Source organism: Cibotium barometz, chromosome 30 (genome assembly GCF_041138505.1).
Source record: "Cibotium barometz isolate CiBa-2024 chromosome 30, ASM4113850v1, whole genome shotgun sequence".
Classification (NCBI taxonomy): Eukaryota; Viridiplantae; Streptophyta; class Polypodiopsida; order Cyatheales; family Cibotiaceae; genus Cibotium; species Cibotium barometz.
Window position 1 is genome coordinate 26,026,334 of NC_141075.1, and position 26,738 is coordinate 26,053,071.

Consider the following 26,738-nt stretch of genomic DNA (forward strand, 5'->3'; position numbering starts at 1 on the left):
GAAGATTAGGATCTGCAATTGCCGTAACATAACAAGAGTAGTAGTCAAGGCCTCTTTGAGTGCTGCAAAAGCTGCGTCTGCTTTTGGGGACCATTGAAGCCTTTCATACTTTGTCAACTCTGTCAGAGGGGCTGCAGTTTCTGAAAATCGATACACCTCTGTGTGATAAAAGTTAGCAAGACCCAAGAAAGATCTCACATCACAAACAAAGTTAGCAAGACCCAAGAAAGATCTCACATCAGAAACTATCACTGGAATTGGCCACTTGACAATAACTTCAATCTTCTTAGGATCCATTGAGATGCCATTTGTGGAAATGATGTGTCCCAAATACTCTAGGCAAACTTTGAAAAATTCACTCTTCTTCTTGATGATGAAGAGAACATTGGCTCGAAGAATTGAGAAGACAATTCGAAGATGCCTTTATGTTCACTAACTGTCTCGAAGAATTGAGAAGACAATTCGAAGATGCCTTTATGTTCACTAACTGTCTCGCTGAAGACAAGAATATCATTAAGATAAATGATGACAAATTTATCCAGATGTGGTCGAAATATGTCATTCATAAGAGTCATAAACGTAGCTGGGCATTGGTTAATCCGAAAGGAATCACTAGAAATTCCTAATGACCATACTTTGTTCGAAAAGCTGTCTTGTACTCATCACCTTGACGAATACGAAGCTGATGATATCTAGACTTCAGGTCAATCTTGGAGAACACCTTGGCACTTAGAAGTTGATCAAACAATTCATAGATGCGTGGTAGGGGAAGTTTGTTCTTAATTGTGAACTTGTTAAGTGCACGATAATCAATGCAAAGACGCATCGAACCATCTTTCTTTTTTACCAAAAGAATTGGAGCACCAAAGGGACTCTTGCTTGGGCGAATATGTCCTTTGTCGAGAAGTTCCTTGAGCTACTTTTGGATCTCTTGCGATTCTGCAAATGAGACACAATAAGGAGCTCTAGGAGGAGTACTACCAGGGACAAGATCGATTGGACGATCTATTGTACGCTTGGGAGGTAACTCTGTAGATAACTCATTTGGAAACAGATCACCAAACTCCTGAAAGAATGGTTGTTGCTAATAGGACGCTACCGATGACGATGCCACTGTTCGTACCATGAGAAGGCTGCTGGTGCATTTCTTTTCCGAATTATCCACTTGGCTTGTAAGGCGGAAATCACTAGAGGAGGCTTATAACTAAAGAGCCCTTGTAAATGAAAACATTGATTGCCTTTGACGAATTGCAATGTATGATTTCGAAAGCTGATTAAGGGATCATATTTGTACAACCATGCTTGCCCAAGGATGATGTCATAGCGAGAGAGAGGCATGACCTCAAAATCCATCTTATCACGATACTTGTCAATTGAGAAAGACAAACTTGTAACCAACTTGTTGCATTCCAAGGTAGAACCATTTGCTAATTCAGTTGTAGAAGGACGTGTGTTCTGCTTGGTACGAAGATAAAGTCGTCTCACCATGGTGGTGCCAACGAAGTTTGTGGAACAACTGCTGTCAATCAGGACATTTACAGGCTTGTCCGCAACTGAACCAAGGAGGGTAAGCACCTGGGACGCTAAGGGGACTCGAGCTTGTGCAACGGTCTCTATGTCACGGTCATTTACTTCTGGGACTGCAACTGGAGAGATTGCGGTTAGCAGGATGGAAATGACAAGCTTCTGCCCTTTGTCTGACGTCAATGGGATAGATTCCGAAGTCAAGACTTCAAAATTGAAATTCTTCCGGACACTACTGGTATAGGGCCGCTTGGGACACTCGAACCAGCGATGGTCACCACCGTAGATTGTGCACAGGCCATCTCTTGGAAGTCTGTGGTTGGGCTGGTGGGAACGGGAATCACGACGCTGCCTGCGGGTGGAACTCTGTCCACGATGGCGGCTCACACGACCGGGTGCGTGGCCAGGGTCGAAGTTGCGCGAAGCATTGGGTGGTCGATTGGAGGAGTCTCCAAAATGACTTGGCCGGAAATTCGAAGTCGGGTTCTGCTACTGTTGCTGTCGAAAGTTTGTTTGCTGTCGAGATTGTTGTTGACCATCTCCTTGTTGAGAAGTCAAGCGCCTTTGGAATCGATCTTGTTGCGGTTGCTGTTGAGAAGACCAACCTTGATCTTGTCTGGAACTCGGAAAATTAATGTCGTCGATGCGCTCTGCAAACTGAATTACATCTTGGACTGAGGTTGGGTTGTACTTCGAACTTCACGTCGTAGTGATGGATGTAGATCTTCAACAAAATAATGAAGCTTGTCTGCCATCGTGAGATTGGCCACCTCGAGCTCCAACTTCGTGAATTGGGTAACATACGAAGACAAAGAACCATTTTGGGAAAGGTAGCAAAGCTCTGCAGGTGCCCGAAAGTCTGCATCTGCTGGTTCAAATTGTTTGCGAAGTGCCCGCTGAAACTTATCCCAAGTGTGAGTAGTCTTCTGATTGGCTACACGGCGTTGCCACCATAAGAAGGCCGTGTCTGACAGAAGGGAGGAGGCAAAGGCAACTTTCTTGTGCTCCGGCATATTATAGTTACTAAAGTACACATTCATTTTAAAAAGCCATTGGTCTATTGTTCTTTCATTTCGTTTGCCATCATACGGTTGAGGTGGTTTTAAATCAATTTTCTTAGAGTTATTGGTTTGGAATAATCGATACAAGATTCTTACATCTTCATGATCGACATCTGGAGGAAGATCAACGAGATCATCTGTAGGGGTTGCCACTGAAGCTTTGGAATTGGAAGGTGAGGGTGCTACTACAGCTTTTGCCTGGATGCCATCTATTCGAGAAGTCAACTTTTCCATCATACGCTCGAACTGGAGTTACATCGTCAGCCTTTGAGACTGGAGTAGCTGCAGCTCGCTAGGTGGGTTGGCACGATCTTCGTCATTTTCGTCCAATCGGTCTACATCATCATCTGCATCATGACTTGTCGGTTGTTATCTTCGCCGCGATCTGCCATATCTCGAATTGCAGCGGCTTCAACGGCGAGACAGGTTGCTTGAGCCCTAGCGAGGACCATCCAATGGATGGCCCAAAGGGGCTGGCATGTAAGGGAAAGCTCTTGCTGGCGAGGCTGCTAACGACCACCCGATGAGGTGGTCTCAAGATGAGAGTGTGCCAAGCTTGCTAGCTCAAGGAACCGGAGAAGTAGGTGATGTTGGAGAGGCCTTTGGAGTAAATAATGGCTCAAGCACAGAAGGTGAGGCCATTGGCGAGGGAACTATCGACCGCGGAGTGTATTCAAGTAGCGGGCCAGCATTGAAAACCACGAGGAGGCTCCGAAAGATAAACGCTCGTGATAACTGCCCAAATGACACCCCTCAATAACTGAGCACAGGGGTGGCTGTTGGTGAGGATGTGGGTGTAATGTTCGAGGTAGCTCGTTTCAACGAGGATAAATCAGAATAAGAACCTGTAAAGATGAGGTCATCAACATAGACCACAATGATAACAATCAACCCCCTCTCAAGGAGAATATAAAGATTCGAATCTGCATGAGAATGGCACAGGCCAAGCTTCTGAAAGAACTCATCAATCCGCTTTGCTTTAGACCATATAAAGCCTTCTTCAACCGGTACACATGATGCTAATTGCCCGGAACAACGAATCCTCGCGGTTGATCAATATAAACCTCCTGTGTAAGCTCTCCATTCAAGAAAGCCAACTTGACGTTGATAGGACAAAAAATGTATAGACTTTTTTTGGTTCATGCTTGTAAATAGGGTGTGTGGAAATAAAATGGGTGAAAGGGTGTTATGTACATATTTTCCTTTGCAAGATGTGAAGAAGGTAAATTTTCTTGGGTCAAGCCATGGGGTTTTCCTTGAAACTCCAAGGTGGTGCATGTATTAAATATGGCTATAGAGAAAATGTGAGTCTAGGGGGTGTAACTTTTTATAAATGCCTTGGCGAATTCTTTTTAGATTGGAAGAGTGGTTTAAATAAAGAGGTGGCTGGAAAATAGTTCGTAATGGACACGAAGAAAAGATAAAAATAGAAATTGAAGATCTGGTGGCACCACAATTGGCGGCGTGTCACTTCTGGATGATCACGATTCTGTTCGTGGAGCACATGCATTTAACTTGCTAACCTTGCATGAAGTCTGTAGGCTCTATAAAACGCTGGTACGCATGTCTCAACCAGGAGAGGAAACTGAAGAAAAGCATTACGATTTTTTTGATTCACTGTGACCCAAAAAAAAAAAATCATGACGTTGAATGACGGGTTTGCTCGTGACTGAAGACGCTGCCGCGGACCTGTGACGGGAGGCAAAAAGGTGAAAAGACGCCGGCAACAATTCGCATGAAGACGCAGCTGTTCTGATTTTTTATTTTGATGATCGTGATGCTGCCGTTGATCGTAAGTTCTCTGAATCGGCCTATTATTTGAGGAAGCGGCCTGTTCACTTGCTCAGTTAGTTTGCTGCAACGGCCTGCTCCGAATAATTTGTTCAAGATCGTGATGCTCTGTTGAACAGCGGCCTGCTCGTAATGTTTTTGTGACGCTGCCCAATACAAGTTTTTTTTATTACTCGTTGATCATCGTGGTGAAGCGGCTTGCTGCTGGACTGGTGGTCATGATCGTGATGCTACCTCCTTGGAGCTGAAGAAGATCGATGTGCTGGAGCGGCTAATTGCTATGGTATGCTGAACGAGATAGGAGGACGTGGGAGCAACCTCTTCTGGACGATTTTCTGAGCAGATCTTTTCATCTTGACGTGCTGCCAACTAAGAAAGATTGGTGATGTGCCTTGGTCATTTAATTGCTGGTCATATTTTCTGAGACTCTGCCTTGAACGATTTTTTATGCAATTGATGAAGACATGTTTCCTGTTGATGATCAGTCTGGGCCGTTAATGCTATGTAAAGAAAAGTCCTGTTGCTGTTTATTTTCTTGATCAGAAAATCACAGATTTCAGAACTATCTTTTGTCTTTCCATTGAGGCGGAATCCATTGCCTGGTGGGTCAAATTGTCTCTAAGTTGTTCTACTCGGAGTGAAGCATGATTCTATCTATTGAACTCGACAGTGGTGTTGAAGAAATCCTGTTTTGTGGTTTTCATATTGAAGTCATATTCTCCGCAGTACATGGGGATTACTGGTCTTTACTTTTGCAAGTGGATGAGGAAGAATGGGAGAATGTTTGTTTTCCTGCTGAAGAGGACCTCCCTGAATACATTTATCATCTTGAGTTTTGTACAGAAGTTGATATAATTTGATGGAAAATGTATCTTATTTGTCACCTGAAAGTAATCTCCGTCTAAAGTTTTTTTAAGGGAGTTTTTGTGGAATGTGTGTATTCTTCTTTCCCGGGTTGTTTTCAATTTTGTGTGAGAGAAGGGAGTTGGGAGATAGTTGCAGGAAAATGAAGCGCCAGTGACTGGTCTTGTTTGTTTTAGGAATAGATCAGAGTCTTTGCCGTTTGTCTCATCAACGTCCATCTGGAAAACGGGCCATCTATGATGTCCTACAAGTGCAAGAACGGTGCGAATGGTAGTCATCCAGGCCGTCGGAGCGAAGGTCTCATCGAAGTCGACACCAGGGCGCTAAGCATAACCCTTTGCAACCAACCTCGCCTTGTGCTTGTCCAAGCTGCCATCAGCTCGGAACTTTGATTTGAAAATCCAACACACACCAATCACCTTACGCTCCAGAGGCCGAGGCACCAAAATCCAAGTGCCATTCCGTTCGATAGCATCCAGCTCTATCTGCATAGCATGACGCCAAGACTCATGTGAAAGAGCCTCGTCTACAGAAGTGGGATCAGAAGGACCATTAATGATTGTAGACATAAGAGCATAATTAACAAATGTTGGGTTTTATGCTGTGTATGCACCCAGAGGAGTGCTAGTGATCATCAGTAGGTTACTGGGGCACTTTTTACTTCAGTTAGTGGAGGTTTTTTCCCCCAGTTTAGTTCATTTTCACTTATATGCAGTTTATAAGTGTTTTGGTCCACCCGGCACATTTATGGCCGGTCATGTGAACACTTATCCTTTAGGGGTCACTATCATGTGGCTTGTACTTCACTTTTCTATTATTGAGAAATCTACAGCAGTCGTGTTCACTCTCCACATTGGTTTCCACGCCTGTTTTCTTTCTGTAAACCCTAACCCTAACCCTGTTAAGTCTTCAATTGGTATCAGAGCTGTTGAAGCTCTGCTTAGCACTGCCCGTACACTGCGCCGTACAAGTACTGTTGCTGCCCGTACATCTGTGCGCCGTACAGCAGCTTCAGTACCTTCTGCCCGTATTTCTGAGCGCCGTACAGCTGTGCGCCTGCTGCCCGTACACCCATAGTGCGCCGCCTTCAGCTTCAGCTGTGCGCTTTATGCCCGTACATCCAGTCGCACGTAGCCTTCAATCAGGTACTACAACAGGCGTCGCCTGCAGTTACGTACGTGTACCAGCCCCGTACTGTATGCGTACGTGTACCAGCCTCGAACAGTAAACGCCGCCTGCTGGTATTCGCCTGCAAGTCGACACCTGCTTCGAAGACTGCGCCTGTCATCAGCGCTGTTGTACCTGCTACGTACGCACGTGTACAGCGCACGTGTACCAGCAACCGTACGCCTACGCCTTCAGCGCCTACAGTACTACAAGGCGCCGCCTGCAAATCTGTTCCTGTCAGCGCTGCTGTACCTGCTACGTACGTGAGTGTACAGTCAAGCGCTGCCTTCAAGAGTTATGTACCTGGTCGCCTCAACGCTGCAGCACCCTGTACAGCTTCCGTACCTGTCAGAGCCGACTATAGTACTGTGTAGTACAAGTCGACTGTACCTGCACAGGGACTGCACCTGCACGAGTACAACAATCAACTCAAATCTAAGCTGGTAAGCATTACAGGTTTTGAATTTTGGGCAGTCTTATTTTTCTCTGTGAAAAATATACAGGCACAACAAGCAGTTTTTTCTATCAAGAAAAATATACAGGCACACCAGGCAGATTTTCTAGCAAGAAAATATACAGATTTTTGCACAGTTTGGGTGCAGCAAATTTGGGCATTTTTGGGGCATTTTGGCATTGTGTACGCCATTTGCTGCTCTACTCAGTCATTGGTGCATTAAGCTGCACATTCAGAGGATTGAGAGTGCAGGCAGATTTGGGTAAACTGTATTCAGTGGAGTACAGTTGTTATCAGGGTTTTTGCTATTGGGTTTTTTGGTAAACAGGTACAACATTGTGCGTAAAGCATAATGGCAAATCAACAGCAAAGTGATGTATTAACATATTTGTCTAAGGAAGACAAATTGGATGGCACGAACTACTCCTTGTGGAGTTTTATGCTGAAAAATGTGCTTGTGGCAAAAGGTCTTTGGGATTTTGTTAGTGGTGATGAACCACGTCCAGGTCCATTGGCTCCAGAGACTCCTCCCCAAGGGGGTGCTCGTGGACGAGGACAACAGGTACAGGCTCCAGGACAGCCATTGCCTGTTCAGAGAACAAATGCTCAAAAGACATGGGATGCCAGGGATGCACAAGCTTTGTCACTCATTGCATTGTCAGTTCAGAGGTCTATTATACCTCATATTCGTTCAGCTGGCACTTCACAGAATGCATGGGTGACTTTGGAGCAAATGTATGCTGCTCGTAATGAGGCTAGGATCTCATTTTTGAAAAGAGAGCTGGAAAATCAGAAAATGAATGAAGGAGATGATATGTCTAGCCACTTGAACAAGCTGCAGGATTTAAGAGAACAACTCATCAATGTGGATGAGATTATTCCTGAGACACAGCTTGTGTCCACCATCTTGCACTCTTTGCCAAGATCTTACTTGGCTTTCCATACCTCTTTGAACCTCAGCATGAGGAATGCTGTTGAACCCCTCAAGTATCAGGAACTTGTTGCTCTCTTACTACAAGAGGAGCAAATGAGGAAGAATATGAATATGAACACAAATGCTGAACAAGCATTTACTACAGGTCAAAAGGGGAAAGGGAAATCTCAGCCAAAGAGTGCAAATCAAAATTCAGGTGATGGTGGTTCTTCACAGGATACCAAGAAAAGTGATGGACAGCCCAAGAAGAAGGGCAAATGTCATTACTGTAAGAAGCCAGGTCACTACATCACGGAATGTAGGAAGAGGATTGCCAAAGAGAAGGCAAAGGAAGCTGGGATGTCTGTAAATGATGCTCCTAAAGCTCCTCCAGAGACTGCTTCTTTTGTTGAGGACAGGGATTACTGTTTCTATACATGCAGCTATGATGCCTCTTGGTCTTCACAGGCACTCAGTATGACAGAGCATGCATGTACTTGGTATTTTGATAGTGGTGCCTCAAAGCATATCACATCTCGCAGGGATTTGTTTAGTCATGTTGGCCCTACCCCTGTTGGCAAAACTGTTCAGTGTGCCAACAATGCTTCATATCCAGTGTGTGGCATTGGGGAGATTCAGCTTACAGCCATTGATGGCTCCATTCTCCGCCTTACAGATGCCTTATATGTACCAGGGATAAAGAAGAATTTGTTGTCCATTTCTTCTTTAGCACATTGTGGAATGCAAGTCCACTTTGATGATGATAAATGCATGGTCAGAGACAAAGCAAATGCCTTGACCTTGATGCTTACTGGTACATTATGTCATGGACTTTATGAGTTGGATGCATTTCAGCCAGTGGATCAGTCTGCTTATCATGCATTCACTCTTACTCCAGCTATGGTTGATGCGGAGTTATGGCATGCTCGCATGGGGCATGTAAATTTTGGTAGTCTTATGCTTATGCAGCGACATAATATGTTTACAGATCTACCTCTCATGGAGAAGCCTCCAGATCACATTTGTGAAGGATGTATTTTGGGAAAAATGCACAGGTTTTCCTTCCCACGTGATCAGGCTCTAAGAGCAACTGCAAAGTTGCAACTTATACACAGTGATCTTTGTGGTCCCATGCAGACGAAGTCATTAGGTGGTTGCTTTTATTTTGCAACATTTATTGATGACTTCTCTCGTATTTGCTGGGTCTATCCTTTGACACAGAAATCACAGGTATATGATGCATTTTTGGTCTTTGTAGCACTTGCTGAGACAGAGTCAGGATGCAAAGTGAAGACTCTCCGTTCTGACCGAGGGGGGAAATATATGTCACATGTGCTGAATTCCTTTCTTGGGAGTAGAGGTATAAAACATCAGTATACTACTCCTTACACTCCACAGCAGAATGGGGTTGCAGAAAGGAAAAATCGGTCACTCATGGAGATGGCCAGATGTATGCTAAAGGCAAAAAGACTACCACATATCTTTTGGGTGGAAGCAGTAATGTGTGCTTGTCATATTTTGAATCGATGTCCCACAAAGGCATTGGTTTCTATTACTCCTTTTGAGGCTTGGCATGGCCGCAAGCCTTCTGTATCGCATTTTCGTATCTTTGGGTGCCTTGCATATGCACACATACCCAAAGAGTTGAGGAGGAAGCTTGATGATAAAGCCACAAAATGCATTTTTGTTGGGTATAGCCGTGAGAGCAAGGGCTACAGGTTATATGACCCACTATCCAGGAAGATATTCATCAGTCGGGATGTGATTTTTGATGAAAAATCAGAATTATCCATGGCTGGTTATGAGGCAAATCAGGCTGAAAATGATGTGTTTGAAGGTCTACTACCCATGGAGTTTCATTCCACAGTTGGTGATCCAACTCATGAGGGTACTGGACAGCCAGCAAATGATGTAGGTGGTGCAGAAATTCAGCAGCCAAATCAGCCAGAAGCTGAACCAAATATGGGACAGCAGGCACCACAGGTTAGACATATACCTAGATGGTATTTGAGGACATTACAAGACAGCCATTTAGAAGGTCCTCTTGCTGGTCGTACTCGTAGGGAGACAAGGACCAATGAGCATGCACACATCATGGATTTGAATCTGGTTATGGCAGCCAGTTTACAGGATGATGATGAGCCTGATTCATTCGTGGATGCACGAGATAATGTGCATTGGAACAAAGCCATGCAGGATGAGATTGATTCTATTAAAAAGAATCAAACATGGGATTTGGTTGATCTCCCCAAAGGCAAGAAAGCCATTGGTACTAAATGGGTCTACAAGAAAGCCATTGGTACCAAAGGCAAGAAAGCCATTGGTACTAAATGGGTCTACAAGTTGAAAAGACATGCAGATGGATCCATTGACAGGTACAAAGCCCGTCTAGTTGCAAAGGGCTATGCACAGAAGAAGGGCATTGATTATGAGGAGACATTTGCTCCTACATCCCGTATGTCGACACTTAGGTGTGTCATTGCATTGGCTGCACATCGTGGTTGGGTTGTTCATCAGTTGGACATAAAGACTGCATTCCTACATGGGGACCTCGAGGAGGAAGTTTATGTATTTCAGCCCATGGGATTTGCAGAACATGGTCATGAAGGGAAAGTATGCAGGCTAAAAAAGGCCTTGTATGGTTTGAAACAAGCTCCACGAGCTTGGTATGCAAAAATAGATGCTTTTCTACTCACTCAGGGATTTGTGAACAGTCCATCAGAGACCACTTTGTATGTGAAGAAAGAAGAGACAGATCTGCTGGTCATCAGTCTTTATGTGGATGATCTCTTGCTCATGGGATCAAATGATGACAAAATTGCAGCATTTAAAGAGATACTGCAACAGACATTTGACATGTCTGACTTGGGCCTTGTACATTACTATTTGGGCATACAGTTTGTGCAGGATAACAGAGGCATTGGGTTGTTGCAATCACGTTATGTTGCTAAACTTCTGGAGAAGTTTAAATTTCAGGATTGCAAGCCTATTAGTACTCCTATGGAGCCTGGGATGAAACTGTCACTACAAGATGACAGTGTTTCCTTTGATGCCACTACATATGCTCAGGCTGTTGGGTGCCTCATATACTTGTGTAATACAAGGCCAGATATTCAGTATGCAGTCTCTCAGTTGAGCAGATTCATGCACAGCCCACGGTTGTCACATTGGCAAGCTGTGAAGCGTGTATTCCGTTATTTGCAGGGTACCTTGTCTCTTGGGTTGCTTTATCCTGAGGGGGGTGACATGCGGTTACATGCTTACAGTGATTCAAATTGGGCTGGTGATTTTGATACCAGACATTCCACTAGTGGGAATTGTTTCTTCCTTGGCGCTTCATGCATTTCTTGGCTTAGCAAGAAACAGACCACAGTGGCCACTTCATCTTGTGAGGCAGAGTACAGAGCAGCCTACACTACTACTGTTGAGTGTGTTTGGCTGCGTCGTCTTATGACTGATATGGATATTTCAGTGGAGGAGCCTACACCTATCTATACTGATAGTCAGAGTGCCATTGCTGTGGCCAGGAATCCTGTGTTTCATGCTCACACGAAACACATTGAGATTCACTATCATTTTGTTCGGGAGAGACTCCAGGCAGGAGATATCAGTCTGATCTACTGTCCTACAGATCAGAATGTGGCAGACATCTTCACCAAGGCATTACCACGTCCGAAATTTGAAGCATTCCGCAATGCTTTGAATTTGTTTCCTTTTGGTGGATGATGTACAGTGATCACATATCACTCCAGGGGGGTTTGTTGGGTTTTATGCTGTGTATGCACCCAGAGGAGTGCTAGTGATCATCAGTAGGTTACTGGGGCACTTTTTACTTCAGTTAGTGGAGGTTTTTTCCCCCAGTTTAGTTCATTTTCACTTATATGCAGTTTATAAGTGTTTTGGTCCACCCGGCACATTTATGGCCGGTCATGTGAACACTTATCCTTTAGGGGTCACTATCATGTGGCTTGTACTTCACTTTTCTATTATTGAGAAATCTACAGCAGTCGTGTTCACTCTCCACATTGGTTTCCACGCCTGTTTTCTTTCTGTAAACCCTAACCCTAACCCTGTTAAGTCTTCAACAAACATGTTGCCCTCATGAATTTGTTTCCCTGTAACTCTGGAAGAACGCCGAAGAGAACCAGGCGAAGGAGCAGAAGGAAGCTCACGTAACCCAGAGTCACGAACTGTCTAATAGTACCAACCAAGTACAGATCCGCTCGAACTCGCCGAAGGAGGAGCAGGGTCATCATCATCTGACCGAGAATCCTCAGCTGGAGATGTAACAGTAACAACAGGAGCAGGAGGAGGAGGAGGAGGAGGAGAAGGAGGTGCAGGAAGAAGAAGCTCACCACCCCCCTCTGAAGATGTAGGAGTCTCGTCAAACACCACATCACGGCTCACAACAACTTTATTGGCTTGAGGATCATAAAGACGATATGCCTTGGACACAGTGCTGTATCCGAGAAAAGTCATGCGCTGAGACTTCGAGTCCAACTTGGAGCGGTGCTCCTTAGGCACATGAACATACACGGTACATCCAAATATCCGGAAATGAACAACGGAGGGCTTCTCACCATGGAAAGCCTCATATGGAGTTTTGTCGGGAAGAGCAGCAATAGGAGACCTATTCTGAATGTAGACAGCAGTGGAAGCCGTCTCAACCCAGAAACGTCGAGGTAATGAAGAATGCTCAAGCATAGCACGGGCCATCTCCATAATGGTCCTGTTCTTCCTCTCGGCAACTCCATTCTGTGATGGAGTATATGCTTTAGTAAGCTGTCTCCGAATGCCATGTGTCTTGCAATATTGTTGAAACTCCTCGAATGTGAACTCACCCCCTCCATCGGTCCTGAGAGCCTTGACCAACTGGCCTCTTTTTCCACCTCGGCTTTTCAATCACAGAAGTGATGAAAAGTCTCATCCTTGGTCTTCAGAAAGAAAACCCAAGTATATCTGGTAAAATCATCCACCATCACGAGCATGTACAACGCCTTACTCAAAGACACGGTACTCATAGGACCACATAAGTCTGCATCATAGTTGTTTCTCGTACCGGTACGAATGGGTTTGTACGGTAAGATACCGTACGATATCGTACGGTACGATTATTATTTTTATTTTTTTCCCCAAAAAAATTTTTTCCCTTGAAAAAAAATTCCAAATGCTAAAAAAAATATATAGAAACCCTGCTTTACAAAGATCCCAAATGCTCGCAATACTTCGCAACTTTCGTGTCCACTCAGTATTCCATATGGGGTTGTTGAGACCTAAAAAATCTGGCGAGGTAGACTGGTAGTGTACACTTGATTGGTAGGATGAGAGAATCTTGCTACATCACTTGGGGATCCTTGGTATAGGTAGACAAGTAGATTCTCAAGTTATGTACGAGGGAGAAGATTTGGACATGGCCATTTTGATCTAGAGAGGAGTCCCTAAACTTATCACCCTAGATGCACTCGTATTTGTGCAAGGACGGTTCCTTAGTCATAAACGCTACACTGAGAGACCTTTGGTATTGCATTACCCATCTAGGTTCTTTTTTGGAGAGACAATCGGGAGATCCAACCGGGAGAGACACATATCCATGTTCTGGTTCCTCAAGCACTATAGACTCCTCCCCTCCCAACCTTCCCTCACATTCAAGCTTGAAGCTCCATAGGTTGTAAGTGTAAAAAATGAAAACCGTATTTTATCGTACGATATTCGAAAATTTCATATCGTACCAAAAATTTCCCGTACGGTATCGTATCGTACGGTATTGTATTTTCGTACCGTGACAACCATGGTCTGCATGAATGAGAGCAAGTGATGTCGAAGATCTATGTGTCGCCTCTTTCGGAAAGGCGGCTCGGTGTTGCTTCCCCTGTAAACAAGAGGAACAAGCAGAAGACGGAGCCTTGATGGTTGGTAATCCATCAACCAACCCATCCTTCGAAGCTCGCTGCAGAAGCTGATAGCTCAAATGGCCAAACCGAGCATGCCAAAGAGCAAAAGAAGCACCAGAAGAAAGCAAAGCGGTTAATTTGTAGAGGCCACTATCTTGGACTCCCTAAGCCAAGATGCTACCAGTCGCCTTATCACGAATGGTAATCTCATAACGAGAAAAGATCACCTCCGCACCCTGAGCTGTAAGAGCACTCACTGACAAGAGGTTAAAAGCTAAATCTGGAATATACAAAACGTTAGAGAAGTACCTCTTGTCCTCGTCAGAACGGAAGATGGGGATAGTGCCATGACCATGCACTGGCACAAAAGAAGAATCACCCAGAGTGATCTTGCCTGATCTGGCAGTGAAGTCCTCGAACCAATCTCGATGGGATGTCATATGAGCAGTAGCACCGCTATCAACAATCCAAGACCGTGACTGAGAAATCACAAGAGCAAGTATACGCCGAGTACCTACTAAGAGAAGAATTCCATCATCCTTCTTGGGTTGAGACACCGCCGTTGAGGAAGAGTTCTTTGCTGCTTCATCACGCTTCTTCTTGTGACATTGGGGTGACTTGTGACCCTTCTTGCCACAATAATGACATTCAATGTCCTTATTCTTTGAAGATTTGTTGTCTTTATCCTTATCGGAATCCTTGGAGTTCTTGTCAGAACCCCCTTTACCTTTCTTTTGTTGAGTCTTCCCTTTATCTCGTGCTGCCAAAGCTCCATCAGGGCCATCGGAGGTGCCAGTCCGCTCCTCAAAGCGAGACTCTATTTGCATAATGGAGGGGAGAACTTCCTCCCAAGTAACTAGAACAGGACGAGGAGAAGAAACCAGAGACTGAAAGTATGCATCAAACCTCTCTGGAAGTTTGGAGAGCAGCCGAATAGCCATATCCTCTGTGGAGATGTCCTTGCCACAAACAGCAAGCTCGTCCCGGAGATCTTTCATCTTCGAGATGAAAGCAGATAAAGATGGAAACGCAAAAACTGATAAGTTCATAAGTTGCTTTTCCAATGCCAAAATCCGACCCGGAGACTTAATCTCATAATGATCTACAAAAGCCTTCGAAACTTCATGTGCAGCATCTGCTATATGCACATGAGAGAGAACAGCATCCTGACAGTTCAACATCACGAAGGAGAAAACACGTCGATCATTCGACTGCCAAATATCAATCTGTGCCTGAGTTACACCACCGGAAGCAAGGGTGGGAGGGGTGGCATTGGCTGGTGTAACAAGCCAATCCCAAAGATCCACGCCATGCAAGACCGATTTCACCTTCACCTTCCATAGGGTGTAGTTGGAACCATCCAACTTGGCAGACTCAGCAAACATATGAAGAGAAGTGGGAGCAGCCATCACAAAAGCTTGGGCTCAATCTCAAGAAATGCACAAACTCTGAAGAAAAGGTGTCCTCCACAGGTACCAAGAGTGCCACCAAAGCCTGCAACACCACAAGCCCCCTCTGCAAAGGGAAAGGACCACTGGAGAGGAAAACGCAGCAGTGAACAAGTGCTGTCCTGTAGAAAACAGGCTGCCTGCAGTCCAATCTCCAAGTGGGCAATGAAATGCTGATCAACAAGAGCTAGACGGCTGAATCGGTGAAGCCAATCTGAAGAAAAAACGACCAGCAGAGTGCTGTCCAGAAAACGCAGCAGCAAAAGCTATGGATCTGGAAGAAAACGCAGAGGAGAAGGTGCTGAAAACAGGGCTGAATCTGGGGCAGCAGAAAGGTTGCTAAACCGGGAGCGATGATACCATGAAAGAGTGCACAGAGCGGAAGCAGAGTGGCACTAGAATGTGCTGAGCAGAGAGTGCAAGAGAGAGAGAGATATGGAGCAAACTATGCTGAATATACTGAACCAAAACAGTCCCAAGCAAGAGACAGTGTTAGTCTCATAAGTGAGGGAGCAAATATGTACAAGACTGAATGAGAAATGAGAGGCCAGCACCCACTATTTATGGTGGGGAAGTGCTGGTCGACTGGAGCTCATAAACAGGCCGACTGGAGCTGTTGGGCATGGCCGACTGGAAAAGTGCCAGAATGGCTGCGAAAAATCCCAGAAAAATAGTAAAAAAGGGGTGGCCAGCCCACAAGCAAGGGCCATACAAAAGGGGACCAAATGGGCACCATAAAGGGCAGAAACTGGGGATGAAAGTGCTAACAGTTGTGTAGGTATTTTAGCTACAGTCGGCTGCCTTCATGTAGAGGTATATATACCTGGCATGCCTCCCTCATATTTCACTGCTTGCATTGCTTGCCTAGCTTGTCTAGCTGCAGTCCCTCACTTACGAGGTTCTCCCCTCTTGCTCGGGACATGTATTCCTTTTGGTGATGATATTGAGAGCAGGTTCTCACCTGTGTTTCCTCTCCATCTCTCTCTCTCACTCTCTCTCCTGTGTTTCCACTTTCCCTTCTTCCGCTGCACATTCTATCATGGTATCAAAGCGCCAGTGATTTTCAGCGTTGGATGCTCCCTCCTCTACCTCTTCATATCTGCGTTTTTCCGCCCATGGACAGATCTACGTTTTTGTGTTCATGCGTTGAAGCTTGCGTTTCTTCAAGGGCTGATTGATCCCCATCCAGTGGGCTGCAGTTTCCTCTCTTCAGGGCGTCAGTTTGCAGCTTCTAGGCAGCTTGACAGGGGCGTTTTTTCTGGACAGCATACCTGCCCATCTTGGCGGCACCCTCCAGGGGTTCTCAAGCGTTTTTTTTCAGGTCTGGACAGCAACATAGCTGTCCCAAATAGGCTGCGTTTTTTGGCCTGTTTAGGCTTGCTTTTCCAACCCTGATCTTGGAGCTCTCTCGGCTCCCTTTTGCCTCTACCTTCTGGTTATCTTTTGCCATCCCTCCCTCCCCCCCTTCAAATTTGTAGCCATGGTTGCTACGTTTTTCTGAACCAATCTTGCTGGTAGCTCTACCTTCATGTGGGCTTCATCTACTGGACCGAAGGTACCTTCTCTTCAGCGTTTTTCCTCATAGGAGGTGTGGACACTGGTTGACCTGAATTTTCAGGTTTGTAGCCCTTGTTTGGCTGCGTTTTCTTCTCCAGTGGACACAGATCACTTGCAGAGGGGGTTTCTTGATTGGATTGTGGCTTTGGAGGCAGTTTGGTACTCAAGGAGGATTCTGAATTTCAGATTTCAGTCAGCGTTTTGCTGATTTTGGAGCATCTATACCTGTGTTTTGTTCCTGGCCTACACAGTTTCCTGGTTTCTACATGTTCCTTGCCTTCTGTTGGTGGTGGAGGGCTATTTTTGCTGGATAGCAGTGTTTCGGCTACGTTTTGCTTCCACAGGAGTTTTCTACACTTAGAGGGGGCCTATCTCCAGCTACTTCACTTGAGGATCAGTTTCGAGAGCTGTTTTGTATCTGTGGAGACTTTCCTCTGTGACAGGAGTTTCCAGTTTTCTGGAGGAGAGCAGTGATCTTTTCAGAGATCCTTAGCAGAGTTTATTTTGTCCGAGCTTGTGTTCTTTGCAGTATTTGCAAAACAAGGAGGGTGTTTTTTGCCCTTGGGGTGTGATCCTTTATTTTTTGTTGATTCTTAGGATCTGGTTCTACTTCTCGAACAGTCTTCTACTATCTGTGATGCTTTTGAGGACTTTGTTACCACTGCAGTTTATATTCTTGCTTCCCTTCCTCATTGTGAGGAGTCTATCTTTGCATCTCTTTGTGATGCTTCTGAGGATGCCCCTCCCCCTGCCAGTTCTGCAGGCTTGCTGTTTTGGAGGATGGTTTTTTGGACCCGGTGGGATGCTTTGGATTTGTGGTTGCTAACCGTGCCTGGGGCACAGTGGTACTTCCAGAGTTTTTTCGATTTGGATCAAAATCAGGTTGGGCTTATATGAGTCCGACGATATCTTTTTTCAGAGGGGGATGTGGAGTCCTTTCATCTTGCGATGCCCACCTCAGTGGTGTGTACTTATGTATAGCATTGGGCAACTCATGTTATGGAGTTTGTGCAGATGGACCCCATCTTTTCTACAGAGTCTTTACATCTTGCGGTGCCGACCTTTTCAGAGGATGCTTTTATACAGCATTTGGCTACCCTTGTTACAGAGTTGGAGCAGATTGACTCTATTTCTTTTGAGGGTTCCAGTGAGGAGCAGTTTGCTTCTCCTAGGATTGATTATATACAAGATCTGATCTTGGTTGGTTTTGAGGTTTTTCATACCTTCTCCAAGCTGGATACACGACATTCAACTTCGGGGAGTGTTCTTACACTTGGGTTTGTGCCAAGTACTTCATACTTATTATTGATGATTTCTCACGTAAAGTTTGGGTGTATCCCTTGGTAGAAAAATCTCACCAATGTGTCAAGAGCAAGCTCTTCATGCACAGCTCTTGGAAGTGGGCTGGAAACATTGAATCCTGAGCTGATGGGCTAGGGCTAAATATCCTCTAGCCAACTATGCCTCTGCTACCGGGGTAAGGGTAAAAGTAAGCATGAAGCTGACTCCCATGTATACATAAGAGGTGAGGATCTCAATTGTCTTGCCTTTGAATGATAATGCATGTCTTGTGGTTACTCGGTGCAAGTTGTTAAAGAGCATGTTCTTGGTCTTGCCAAGATTCACCGTGAGATCCCTCTCCTGGGAATGTGTGAAGTGCACCCAATTGCCTCTGCAACCCCTTGGCTGAATCTGATATGAACACAAAATCATATGCATATAAGAGGATGGGTATCACTGCTTGGACTAGCTATGACCTCGTGTCACACACAAACGTGGACATGGATAACCTCATCATTAGTCCCGGATTTGGCAACGTTTTAGGGGGAGATTTAGAGCCAATTTTGCAGCCCCCAACAGGTTCCCGAAGTGCCCAAGACATACACCCATATAGGGGACACATGTTGGGCATAATTTGGACACAAAAGATGACATTTTGGATGAAGCTTTGTGGGTTGTAAAGGCAAAACCGACTAGATTACGAATTTTGCTCCTCTCTCTTTAAATATAGCAAGCTTGCATTCGTACATATCATCTAATCCCCGTTTGGGATCAGGTCATAGGTAGTCAGTAGAAGGTCTAAAGTCAACCTTTTGGACAGGCAAAAGGCCTTCGAAGTTGTACAGACATCGCAAGAGGACACAGTATTGGGTCCCGAATACCGTCTGTAGGGCCCCTACCACGAATGGTGTATTTGCTTCTATTAGAATGATGCAAATCAGAAAATAAAAGACTGAAAACTTGACCTTCTTAGCGGAGGATAATCCTCTGCCCTTGACCTTCAGAATCCACCCTTCTGTTAACTCCTCCTTGGCTGTCCTGGCCCCTTGAGTAGCTTCAGCACTTGGTGAATAATCAAATGAACGAATGGAAACTACCTTGGGTTTTTATACCCCCAAAGACATCCAGTCGACCAGCTACTAAAGGAGTCGGCCAGCAGCAAACTTCACGACCAGCATTTAATACCAATAAATGTTGTAAAAAATCCCTGTTCACACTGGACTAGGCCTGGCCACTTGCGCATGGGCCATGGGCTGCTGGACAGCCTGTGTGGGCTGTCCCACACCTGGCTGACAGCCCCTGTAAGGCCTGGGGCCCAATCGGCTGGCTGTCCTATGGCCATAGGGTTGGCCGAGAGCCCCTCCTAGCCCATCTCATGGCTGGTGGGTACAGCCGGGGCCCTCTTGGCCCCTTGGGGGTGGGTCTACACCTCCCCCGAGCCCACATGCATAATCTATATGCACAACCTATATGCCTACATAGCTGTCTGGCATCCAGTAACCTACACAGCTGTCTGGCATCCAGTAACCTACCAGATATACAGAATAACTGACGTCATTCGAGAGGGAGACTCATAGCGCGGACTGGCACTGCTTCATGTGCAAGACAATGCACACCTAACCTCAGACACATGGAGTGGAACCCTGGCTGACTCGTCCCGGACTGGGCTCACATGGGACCAGTTTTCCACACCAGGTCCTGTACCTTCTTGTTCAGATATGTCCACGTGGCATCCAAGTGCGGGACGCACGTGACACCATGACTCTCTCGTTAGGGGCCATCGCAATATCAACAGTACATTGGAAAAACTTGATCGATCATTCTATTGGCCAAAGATGAGATAGGATGTCTATCAATATGTCCAAGCATGCCAGATATGCCAAAAAGTGAAAGTACCTCATACAAAACAGGCAAGGTTACTTCAACCGTTGCCAGTTCCAGATGGTCCTTTTCAAGATATCAGTATGGACTTTGTTGGACCTCTTTCTATTGCATTTGGATCTCGGAACACACAGTGCATGACCATTGTGGACCGATTCAGTAAATTTTGCATGTTGATCCCGTGCAAGCAAACGGCCACAACTGAAGACATTGCTTGTATGTTCATCCATCATTGATACACCATCGGATGTTTGCCAAGAACAATAACATCAGACAAGGATCCCAAGTTTACTTCAAATTTTCAGAGAGCATTATTCAATAACTTTAGGACCAAGTTGCGTCTGTGCAATGCATTCCATCCACAACCAGACGGCCAGATAGAAATATACAATCAACTAGCTTTTTGATGTTCTCAAATCATATTGCCATGACGGGCAATCAAAGTGGGAGCATTATCTTCCTTTGGTTCAGGCCATCCTCAACGACACTCATTCATCTAGCATTGGTTGGACTCCGTATACGAGGCAACATTTGGTCAGCATTTCTTGTCACTTCTGATAATAAGTGTATCACCTTTCTTGGAGGTCAACAAGACCACCGAAACATTTTCAGAGATCATTGATTCTGTCAAAGAGTGCCTTGCCAAAGCAGAAGAATCATACACCAAGCAAGCCAACAAATCAAGACGAGATGTCAACTTTAAAGAAGGGGATTGGGTATATCTCCGGATAATGAAGCAAAGATTAAAGAAAGTGAGCAGATATTGCCCAAAGCTCTTCTTTCGCAGCTTCGAACCCTTTCCTATCGTTAAAAAGATAAATGATGTCTCTATGAAGCTTAAGCTTCCAGATAGTTAGACTATGCATAATGTTTTCCATGTTTCTTCGTTGAAGCCCTACATTGGTCCAGCTTTGCAAGATATAGCAGACGAGCAACAACCGAACGTGGTAGATGAAGCCGAAGTCATTGAGCTTGAACAGATTCTCCTCCACAGGTGGAAGAATGGATCCAGTCAAAGACAGACAATTGACAATTGTACACGAAGTTCCGAGACCGAGGTACCCATGAAGTAGTATGGCTCAACGAAGAGTTCTTCCCCCAAGCACCCCATCTCTTGGCGGACTACTTGGAAGCGATGAACCTGCCTCGCCACCAAGCTAAGCACAAGAAAATGTCACATGCACCCTGCACTTAAGCGCTATGTGACACATTGGCTCTACATCAGTGCAACATTTATCAGTAGGATTTTACCTTTTTTAGGAATATGACATATGTTGTGACTCCATTGTGATCCCCAGTCCAAGACATGTCAGGCATTACCTACAAAGGTTAGTCTCCACAGCCATAGAGAGTCTGCATGTGTCAGTCCTATCACCCACTTGGAGAATTCTTCAGATAGGACATGTAGAAGTCAGATCCATGGCAGTAGATTTCATGTAGTTGCATCAAACCCACACAAGATTATCCAGACACAGTTTGTTGCAGCACCAATGGTAGTGAATGCACTTTTCCACACAGTCACATACCTCCATCGCATCAGTGAGATAGATCCCCACAAGTACCGGAGGCTTGCTCTGGAGTCCTCGAAACAGCTAGCACTCAAGAGCCACCTTGGATAATGGTATGCTCGAGTTTTCGATTGCCAAGATAAGGGCTCCACATGGACCGCCTCCCACCCCTTTACTACAGTTTGGACTCCTCTTTTCTCCAACTCTCTCGTGAGGACACCAACCGGATTATCCGGTTAGATCTTCTCAGCATCCACACCCACTGCACCTGGATCACACCTTCGGAGCTCCCACCAAAGATGCACTTCTACAGAGATCATTTCCTCACACTCACAGAGGATGGGCTTATTCAACAGTCGGGTTACCAGAGTGTTCACATGTCCCATGCCATGCGGATTGCGATTGGCCAAATACAAGTTTCATCCCACCACCTTAGAGTGGAGACAAGGAGAGTGGAGCATGTCTTCAAAGCCGTGGAGCTCATACAAAGACCCAAGGAGGAGAGGATCTACCGATTATGACATACAGAGGTTGAGACAGAGGTGTCAAAGTCATGCAGCAATGACAGCACGCACACCACCCTAGGGCACTGAGTAACGTTGGTGGCTGGGCTCCCATCTCCTAGCCGTTGCTCCCCCCCAAAAACCCGACCGGACGAGATATCTATGACAAGGTGCCACCACACCCTATATATGGCTCTTCGACTTCCCATGCTCTTGCATATGGGATAATACACCACAACTTCTAGTCATTAGATAACCCGAGAGTAGCTACGAGAATTGCCACCTCCAACACCCTCCTTCAATTCGAGAACCTCGATCAAACAGAGGTTAGGACCACCACCACATAGCTGACCTCTGATACCATGTCGAAGTCACACAGCAACAGCACGCACACCACCCTAGGGCATTGGGCAACGTCGATGGCTGGGCTCCCATCTCCTAGTCATTGCTCCCCCCCCCCCCAAAAAAAAAAAAAAAAAAACCGGCCGGAGGAGATATCTATGACAAGGTGCCACCACACCCTATATATGGCTCTTCGACTTCCCATGCTCTTGCATATGGGATAATCCGCCACAACTTCTAGTCATGCAATAACCCGAGAGTAGCTACGAGAATTGCCACCTCCAACAAGATGAGCATTACATATGTCACTGCCCAATATATTATGAGAACCGCAGGAGGTTTCACTTTCTGTTCCATGAGAGGCTTGGCCCACTTTCTAGGGTCATTGACTTCCCAAACCAATACTGCCTAGGGCTCTTCTTGCTCAAGCTCCGCAAACACAACAACACTTCTTGAGAGAGTCTTGACCCCAACCACCCTGCCCCCTCCCTCACTAGCCAACCATCACCAGCTTCTTCCGGACCCATGAGGAGGACACCACACAGTGGATCCCGAGGTAGCTACGAGAATTGCCACCTCCAACAAGAGGAGCATTACATATGTCACTGCCCAATATATTATGAGAACCGCAGGAGGTTTCACTTTCTGTTCCATGAGAGGTTTGGCTCACTTTCTAGGGTCATTGACTTCCCGGAGCAATACTGCCTAGGGCTCTTCTTGCTCAAGCTCCGCAAACACAACAACACTTCTTGAGAGAGCCTTGACCCCAGCCACCTTGCCCCCTCCCTCGCCAGCCAACCATGACCAGCTTCTTCCGGACCCACGAGGACACCACACAGTGGATCCCGAGGACCCACCTCCTTTTCTTGTCATGTGCACACATGGACATGGCTGATTTCTAGGCTAAACCCTGATTGGGGGGCAGATTAACAAATGTTCAAGGGCGTAACCAAGCCTTGATAGGCACCGGAAGGTATTCTTTGCGACAAGGACCATGTCCACCACGCTTGTGAGGTGTCAACAACATTGATATATTTTATTTGTCCCATGGAACTAGCCAACCAACAGTCAGCCAGTTGAGAACAGCTTCCAGGAGCCTATAAAGGCAAGACAGAGATTCATTTGTAAGCATCTCACCCCCTTTTGGGGCAGATCAAGAGTTAGGGCTTTCACGTCTTAGTTTACCACTTTGGAGAGGCCAAGGGCCACAAAGATTTGTATAATCCTAAGACAGTTCTTTTGTACTATATAATATACTGAAAATGCAGCTATATCTCTCTCTTCTCTCTGTTTTTGTTGGTGATTTGCATCAAGGTTCCTATTCAGTTACTTAGGGCTGAAAGAAGACGTTCAAAGCTTCCACGCATGTGACATTTGCCGGCCCACCTTGCACGAGAGGAGTTACCTTGGACCGGGCATGCATTCTCTAGCGTGCCCGACACCCACGGCCCCCCGGAGGACAGCCACGATCCACTCATCAGCTCCAGATCTAAGACATGCTCCACCACCATCAAGCTACCTTTCCACGTGAGGTAGCTCAAGGAAACCTCTCGGCCATACTCATTAGCCCCATGCTTGATATATTGAAGAGTAATATAGCATCTATTGAGGTCTGATGCTCCTCTCATGTTTCATGTTCCTTGTATTCAATGACAAGATTTCCATGGACATTTTTGTATCACTCCAATGAGATAGTTTTGATTTGTTCTATTTTATTTTATGTTCCATGATGAGATAACCATGAACATTATTGTCACTTTGGTCTCATAGGCCCATTCGGTCTATGGTAGACACTTAATCTCTCTCTCTCTCTCTCTCTCTCTCTCTCTCTCTCTCTCTCTCTCTCTCTCTCATAGGAACAGAGTGATGAGACAGGACATATGGCAGCACTACATAGAGGAGACATGGACAGCACCAGAGAGCCCACTACCACCGAAGATGCTGTATTACAGAGACCACTTTATGAGCATCTCAGGGGATGGGTTTATACAGCGACCGCGGTACATGGATGTATACATGCCACACAGCTCTCGCGTTGCTATTGGACAGCTATGAGTCTCATCACATCAGCTAGAGATAGAGGCTGGGAGAACGGCACGGGTTCCCAGAGCTGAGCGGATATGCAGATTGTGCCGCGAGGAGGTGGAGACTGAGGATCACTTTGTATGTAGATGTAGAGCCCACCAAGGGGTCAGAGATAGATATGCAGGATTGTTTGAGGAGCACTCTTCACTACATCAGTTGATGGAGGCCTCGGACAAACGACAACTTGGCAGACTACTACTAGACCTTCATAGTTCTCGAGAGAGACTCCTCCAAACACCCGCTCCCACTAGGGGTGGGAGACAGTCCCAGCTCACAGATTTCTTCCAGAGAGCTATGCCAGTGCCAGTTGATGTACCATGGGGTGACCGCATAGAAAGCATTGGGGTGACCGCATAGAAAGCAGAGGAATTGAGAGCCTGGAGGAGACCTAGACAGACTGGACATAGAGCACCCCGACTCCGTCACCGAGAGATAGCAGCTATCCGAATGAGACACCAAATGGAGACACAGGAGAGGCTAGCTCGCTTTCATTCAGACTCAGGGTACATGTTCACGCCATTCACAGCCTCAGCATCGGCGATGTATGATATCTTATATCCCTCTTATGGCACTGGATGGAGGTAGACATAGATTTGCATAGCATGCTTGTACTACCCCTTCAGCATATAGAGATGCAAGAGTCACACGAGTGCCACTCCATAGGTTGTGGACGTGGAGAGTCTCTATGCAGCCACTGCTGCCGGGGATTGATCGGATATATTGCAACACTTTGGTCCCATAGACCCTTTGGGCTTTTGTAGACTTTCATGGAACTTTCCTTCTTTCTCTCTCTCTCCACGAGAGAGAACCAAGAACTGCGAACATGCCCAGTATATGATATACAGGAAGTCGAGAACCGAGGAACATGCCATCCTTAAATGCCCAGCACACTATGAAATTAGGGGCCACCTCACTGTCTATATAGAGAGGGTGGTCCTCTTTGAAGAATCATAAAGCATGAGAACCAAAGGTGTGTGGCACAATTTCTGCATGAGGTAGAAAGACAAAGAGACAAGTAATCAAGGCACAATGGAGGAAAGAAGAACAAAGCCAGTATCACACACTCCTATGTCTTTCTTCTAGAGCATTGAATAGTGCTGAGCCCAAAAAATAGATGAAAAGGAAGAGACACAAGTGCACCACATAAGAACATGCATAGAGAGACTGCAGCCACATGGAGTTTTCATCCTCACGTTCAAATGCCTAGCTGCTGCTAGACGCCCTCGACAACGACACATAGAACCCATCAAAGACCCAAATCTCAGCAGAAGAGACCACCCCCCATGCAACATCACACCAGGGAACACTTGAGATAGAGGACCATTTTTGTAGCATGGGTATCCCTAAGTTTGGATCCCCCTACCAGACAAAGTCTTGAAACAGCTCTACAACCCCATCAGGCTGTGACATATGCCTTCATTGTCCGTCTGTGCCTTCTCAGCATGCCTCTGAGTTCCCAACTTTTTTCATTTTCATTGTACTTTGTTAAGTTACAGGGAATACCCTATGCATCTCCCACCACAGTACTCACATAAACCGTAACATCATTGGTCTCCCACTTCGGCCCCTGAAGACATTAACCCCTCCCCCTCTCTCTCTCTCTCTCTCTCTCTCTCTCTCTCTCTCTCTCTCTCTCATGTATATATGAATATGTATTATACCATCTACAAACATGACGATTAGATATATGCAGCCAAATGATCATTAACTAGAAGAAAGCAGGGAAAGAGGAAGGAAAGGATGATTTTGAATGCATGTAACCAATGTTCTCACCAAGCTTCCTTGCAGCGAGCAAATTCTTGTTCAGAGACACTGTCCTCGTCGTCATCTAAAGCTTCGATCTCCTTCCACTTCTTCAGAAGAGCTGCCTCGCGTTCTGACCTCGAGGGGCCTCGACATTGAGAGCCCATCATGTGGAGAAAACACAGTTTGTCAGGCCGAGAATGGTGGCGTCGTCCAGCGTTGGATGAAGCTGGCGGGATTCGAACTCAGAACCCCAACGCAATGGTCTTCTTTCTCTGAGAACGTTCTGTTCAGCCTGCTACAAGTGGGAGCAGAGGCGTTCGACGATTGCAGAAACTCAAAAGGCCAAAATTTTCTGACACATATTATAAATAACTAGTAGCACCCATTATAAATAACTAGTATTGCACCCTCTCATTGCTGCGGCAGACCAAGGTTCAAAAAAGAACTATTCCCTCTTTGCAACCATCTCTCTCTCTCTTTACCACCCATCGTGGGGTAGAAATGGCCCTTGAGATGACATGACCCACCTGGGTTCAAGTCTCTCCGTCGATTGGTCTCTCTAGATCAATAAAGTCGACGTTAAGCGGGTCCATCTCCGTCTCTCTCTCTCTTTCACACACACACATGCACATGACCCTCTCCCTCTCTTTGTCACGCACACACTCTCTCAAATATTGAAACTCTCTCTCTCTCTCTCTCTCTCTCTCTCTCTCTCTCTCTGT

General features: G+C 45.8%; 1 protein-coding gene across 3 annotated transcripts in view; it reads right to left on the reverse strand.

The window, feature by feature from the left end:
* LOC147621325 (P-loop containing nucleoside triphosphate hydrolases superfamily protein) overlaps window positions 1–26,352 on the reverse strand; it is an 84,767-nt gene extending 58,415 nt beyond the window's left edge. For all 3 annotated transcript variants that reach the window (XM_086824053.1, XM_086824055.1, XM_086824054.1), the window contains exon 1: window positions 26,044–26,352. In XM_086824053.1, the coding sequence (XP_086680179.1) occupies window positions 26,044–26,183 (140 nt within the window). In that variant the 5' untranslated portion in view covers window positions 26,184–26,352. The remainder of the gene's footprint in view (window positions 1–26,043) is intronic.
* Between the last annotated feature and the right edge of the window lie 386 nt (window positions 26,353–26,738).